The 6,000-nt window shown below is 34.8% G+C and overlaps 1 protein-coding gene across 1 annotated transcript; it reads left to right on the top strand.

Annotated features, from left to right (window-relative positions):
* Window positions 1-679: 679 nt before the first annotated feature.
* On the top strand, window positions 680-3,182 carry LOC125269510 (coiled-coil domain-containing protein 106-like). The gene is made up of 3 exons (XM_048192403.1): window positions 680-982; window positions 1,765-1,938; window positions 2,469-3,182. The coding sequence occupies exons 1-3, from the start codon at window positions 790-792 to the stop codon at window positions 2,774-2,776; spliced, it is 675 nt and encodes a 224-aa protein (XP_048048360.1). The 5' UTR covers window positions 680-789; the 3' UTR covers window positions 2,777-3,182.
* The last annotated feature ends 2,818 nt before the right edge of the window (window positions 3,183-6,000 follow it).

The following is a 6,000-nucleotide window of genomic DNA, read 5'->3' as shown; positions in this document are numbered from 1 at the left end:
GGAGAGCTTCTTGAGACTCCAGAGACACCAGCAGCTTCAAATACCTGTTTGCTGCTCAACACTGGCTTTTTTATAGCTGCCCTTTTAATACAATTAATTTTTTTGACAGGAACTTTCATTAATAAGCCTTTATCTGACCGAGTTCTGCTGTGCTCTAAATCACTCACAAATCTTATGATAATTCGATAATCTCCCTTCAGTTTCACACAATATTAGTTGTTTTCATGCCTTTTGCACAACATTGCACCATTTCATGCTTTTCATCTTCAGAAAGATCTTTCTTCCTCCCCATATTGCATGAGAACTGTGACTTGCTTAATAATGTGGAACAACCTCTAAGTAGGGTTTCCATAGATCTGGCAAATTATTTTGTCTGAGATTGATACCAGTTATCTAAAAAGACATGGATAAATAAACAAACAAACATTTTCTTAGAAAAACTAAAATCTGAATTTATTGTACAGAAATCTTACTGATTTGTCTCTTGCATAATAATTTGGAACGCAGTGTAAATAAACTTACAGTAAAGATAATATTTCAATTTTTTTTCTTTCTGACCAAGAACTCTTTTTAATTAATTTTTGAACATATTCACTCCTCTAATGGCAATTAATTTATAACATCAAATTCAGCTTCATAACAGTTTACTTGTACTTGACTGTACAGTACAGTGGGGAAAGAGTAGTTGTTTATTAATGTACCTTCCATGTTGGCAATTTTACAAGAAAAGCATAATGCATTTGTTCACCTTTCAATATTTTCATTAAAATATATAGAATTACCAGATAAATGTTTTCTCATTACTGTAAATCTACAGCAGGTGTTATTGTCTCAGTTCCACCTCCTGTCTCTGGGCCACCACAAGTTGCACCAACCGCGGTTGCTACGATTGAAAAACTAAAAGAAGAAAACAGACTACTGAAAGAAGAACGAGACTTTCTTTGCGAGCAATTGAAATCTTCCCTCGATAAGAGACAACTAGGTAAGTCTTTGTTCACACAAAAATTGGCACAAATGTTTTGTTTTGAAGTCTGAACAAAACCACAAACAACTTAATTTTTACAACCTGATGAATGGAGATTTCATGTATTAAAGCAATGCTGGAAAAATCTAATTCTGAACAACTTGTGTAAATTTTGTAAGTTAAAAAGTTACCACCTACATTAAACATTTGGGGGCAGAGAAAGCAAGAAAATTAATACAGCAAATATATGATTGGTTATACCATGAGTTAAATGAAAATATATAAAAACTTAAAAACATTCTATGTTTTTAATAATACTTTTTAAATATAATTAATTACTAGGGATGTGCAACGATTAATCACGATTAATCGTTTGCAAAATAAAAGTCTGTGTTTACATAATATATGTATGTGTTCTGTGTATAATAATTATGTGTATATATAAATACACACACATACATGTATAAATTTAAGAAATATATGCATGTTTAAATAAATATATATATTTATATATATTTTATATTACATATAAATATTTTATATATAAATCTAAAATTTTTCTTAAATTTATACATGTATGTGTGTGTATTTATATATACACATAATTATTATACACAGAACACACACATATATTACGTAAACACAGACTTTTATTTTGCAAACGATTAATCATGATTAATCGTTGCACATCGCTATTAATTACCAATAATTACATCAGTAATAAATATGCTTTGACACTTAGCTACAGTAATGTTGGATTTTCTTTCATGTCTGTTTGTACTTGAATGCAATTGTTTTAGGAACAAATAGAATGATGCAAAAGGAGGCTTCTTCTGAGTCGGAATCTGCAGACAGCTCAACATTCTCAGATACATCAGATTCATCTGACAAGCCTCCAAAAAGAAAACACAAGAGAAAGCACAAAGTCAGAGGGGGAAAAGATGCCTACATTCGAAGAGGCAAGTGTATAATAGGCAACACAATCACATGAGAATGCGTATCAATAGTACGAGTTTGTAATCTCGTAGAATATATACGGCAAAATATATACGCATATGATACGCACTTTATGGCGTGTATATGATACGCTCTTGGGTAGGATGGGGGTGGGGGAGTGGGGGTTTCGTACGTATAATACGCCATAAAGTGCGTATCATATGCACGCGAAAAAAACGCGTACCATAAGTACGCCAAAACTCATTTTGGCATATATATTCTACGAGATTACAAACTTGTACTATTGATACGCATTTTCGTGTGATCGGGCTCTAATAGGACCTTACCTTTCCCTTTTTAATGAGCTGAGACACCAATGAGCCATTCATTGAAATTACACACTTCTTTAACAATTATCTTTATCTTGTATCTTTAACAATATTACACCCATATTCAAGTATTAATGAGACATTTCACTATAATAAATTACCAAGATGAGGTAAATATTTTGTTTGTTGGATTCCGTCAATGCTTTCAGATTTTCTAAGCTATTTAATACTTTTTTCAGTTCAAACACCTGATGATGTTTTGCACTGCTACAAGGCCATTCTGAAGCTCTTCCTGCGGACTAGGAGTGTTTCTCACAGCTGCAAACAACACAGTGTTGATCGCAATACCATAGCTCTTACAGCCATCATTGCAGAGCTGCAGATCATTGCTACTCCTGAACTGCACATCCCAGAATTCCAGGGTGAAACTCTGCAGAAATATGCAAAAAAGTGCAAGGACTACCTAGATACAAAACCAGAAGTCATGAGTAAAATCACTGAAATGAAACATAATCGTGAACTCCTACCAATTAAAGTACAAATTTAGAAAAGAAAAGTAACTGGCTCAGAAATACAAGATGTTGAATTCAGTACACAAGTAGTATTTCTACAGTGTTCACCATGTAGAAAAGTAATCTTAGTTTTCACGTTAAGGCTGTTTAATGATATAAAGTGTGAATGTTCCTCCCACTTTATGTTAGGACCAGGGTTGGGGAGTAACGAAATACATGTAACGACGTTACTTATTTAAAATACAAAATTTGAGTAACTGTATTTCGTTACAGTTACATTTTAAATAGATGGTAATCAAATTACAGTTACATTCAAAAAGTATTTTAGATTACCAAAGTGATTACTTTGAATTTTAATGTCATTTATTTCATTTAATATGCTATTAACGTAAGCTGTTTGAGGATTTTTAACCAACGAGCCAATGTTGATGATTCTCCGACTCTGTCTGTTTAAAAACAAAAACAAAACAAAACAAAAAACGCTCGCAGCCTGTTCAGTTAGCCTATTAGCAACCTGCAGAGTGCAGACATGAGATCGCACGCCAAAATGGACGGGAAAATGGGAAAATGGCATAACGCATTTCTCTAGTGGAAATTCAAAGACACTTCTACTTATAAACATGAAAAAGGACGTACAGTAACATCACAGTGCAATGCAAGCTATGTAAACTTCTATCGGCTTCAAAGGATTCAACATCTAATCTGAAAAAGCATCTTGAGGTAGGCCTAAGCTGTTCTTGGTCTATAAAAATGTTATTTTCCTTATTTACTCCTTATTTTCCTATTTACTCGTACGTTGAGCTTTATATGGTTATCATTAGCCTAATATTTATAAGAATTTATTAGGTCTTTGAAAAATAACACAAAATCCTCATAGAATTAACATCCACTTAATCATGCATTAAATGTTTTATAAAGCCAATTTCTTGGTGTAGTTTACAGACAAACTTTAAATCTTAATAATTCATTAAAAATGTTTAGGTAGCGTATGGGAGTTAATGATCAAAAATATGTAGTAGTCCACGGTCGTAAATCCAAAGGTTTTTTAGTTTTATTTTGGTCTATCTTTATTCCGGGCTTGCAAACAAACTGCTTTGTAATATTTTCCCAAAATTTACTAAGCCTGTCAACAGGACGCTGAATACGGACACAAAGAGGAGAACAGACGCGCCAGCAGAGAAAATACTGCACCATGCACAAGCTCACTGCTCGCAAAATATAGGAAGATTAATATAACTGTTAAATTGGGGTTGATATGAATGTATCTCTGAAGGGAACTGTCTTCAGACAAGTTTTGATGGTTATTCCTCTTATCTCCAGTGCAATGCTGCTGTGTGTATAGTGGTAACCATGGAAACGCTATATCACTGCTGTTCCACAAGCGCCACCTACTGTCAGAGAGTGAATTTGCATTTCATTCAGTCCGTCTGCTGATTTTGTTTTGTGCAGGTGTCTTATGTAGCATAATTTCACAAAGCTAAAGTCAGAACATGCTTTTTTCTGTTAATCTTAAAATTATACAATAATTTAAATGAAAAACAACTGCTCGTGCTCATGTTCATAACATCTTTGTTCGGACTGTGATAAAAATGCAGTGTTTGCCTATAATATCAAAGAGCTACACATATTTTTTGAACAAATAAACAAATAAATTTGCTTTAAAGAAAATCTGCAAACACTATCAGAATAGGCCAATTTGCTTCTGTTGGCCATGAAAAATCAAAATAGGTGCATCTCTAATAATAATTAAAAAAAATTAAATAAAGGATTATTTAAAAAAAATCGAATTTTTTTTTTTTCGCTGTTTGTTGTTTATATGGTTAAAGGAGCTGTATGTAGGATTGTGGCCTAAAATGGTACTGCAATCACTATAAAAATACTGTAGAGCGGTGTATCCCCTCCCCCTACCCCCTGACTCGAGGTTGCCAGATGAGCTGCAGGATTCAGCAGAAACGTAGGCTGCTTCAATGAGCTTCCAATGGCAAGTGACGAACAGACGTACACAGTAAGTTTTTTTTCTGTTAATTCTGTTTATGCTTCATGAGAGATATTTTGATAAGTAATTATGTATTTAAAAAAATGTACTAATTGTCATTAGTTAAATATAATCGTAAAGATTTATGCTCGTATGTGACAGTATACTCGTAAAGATTTATGCTCGTATGTGACAGACAGAATGGTAACTGTTAGTCAAACTTGTAACGTTATTTATCTGTCATTAATGTAAGTACAAGCACAAGCCTATGTCACTATGTGTAACCAATATCAAAGATACAGCTATTCATTTAGCTGATACTATAAGTGAAAGTGGCCAGCTGTATTTTTTTACTTACCCTGCAGCACACGTCCATAACGCTAAAATATGTGATGTGAAAGATTACATGACATTCTATTATTTTTGGCTGTAGAACTTGCATGAAAAACAAGTAGGCTACAAAACGTTCCAAATGGCCCAAATTTTTCACATCATAGGCTACACTATGCTTTTCATTAGTGTTATGGACATTAGAAAAAGTTATTTTTCCTTGGAATTGCACCTACTGTAGTGCTTCCAAACCATCACTAACATACAGTAGTACATAGCCTAAAAGGTAGAGAATGTTTTTTTTGAGTTAGCACTTGTACTGCTCTCAGTTGTTGCAAGCCTGATTCAGACCTCAGTTATGAGGTGCCCGCTGTCCTAAGTGAGGCTGATGAGAGCTGGGAAGGCGAGAGGAGGCGCAGACAAAGGAAAAGAAGAGCAAAAGGGAGAGGGACAAGAGTAGAGCGTGCAGGTCTTGGTCCAGGAGACACAGAGCAGAGAGAAGGAGAGAATTTAGAGGGAGGAGATGGACCAGGTGGAAGAGGCCAGAGAGCTGGAAGAGAGAGTGCAGATGTTTCAGGTGGAAAAGGAGAGAGTGTGGGCCCTGCACCAGGTGACAGAGGCCAGAGAGGTGGAAGAGGTCAGAGCGGTGGAAGAGGAGATAATGCAGGTCCAAGTACTGGAGTTGGCAGCAGAGGAAGGAGAGGGAGAGGAGGCAGAGATGCAGAGGAAGAGAACAGAGTTCAGATGATCCAAATTGACCGAAGGGTCCGGACAGAGGTTTGTTTCCAGAATATGCTACACATTTGATAGACTCTAGTAAAATTATGGCTTGTAATAAGTAGTCACCATTTGAATCAATGTTAGCATCTTTGTTATTTTTAATCAAATGTAAATAACACATTTTCTATTATGGTTTGTTTACTTAGGCACTCATTCAGGGCATGAGTGAAGTGA

The sequence above is a fragment of the Megalobrama amblycephala genome, linkage group LG6 (genome assembly GCF_018812025.1).
Source record: "Megalobrama amblycephala isolate DHTTF-2021 linkage group LG6, ASM1881202v1, whole genome shotgun sequence".
Taxonomy (NCBI): domain Eukaryota; kingdom Metazoa; phylum Chordata; class Actinopteri; order Cypriniformes; family Xenocyprididae; genus Megalobrama; species Megalobrama amblycephala.
This window is presented reverse-complemented; position numbering and strand designations above follow the sequence as displayed.

Coding starts and splice junctions, on each gene's coding strand:
- LOC125269510 (XM_048192403.1), top strand. CDS start 790: ATGTTTTCTCATTACTGTAAATCTACAGCAGGTGTTATTGTCTCAGTT. Junction 983..1,764: donor CCTCGATAAGAGACAACTAG/GTAAGTCTTTGT, acceptor CAATTGTTTTAG/GAACAAATAGAATGATGCAA. Junction 1,939..2,468: donor AAGAGGCAAGTGTATAATAG/GCAACACAATCA, acceptor TACTTTTTTCAG/TTCAAACACCTGATGATGTT.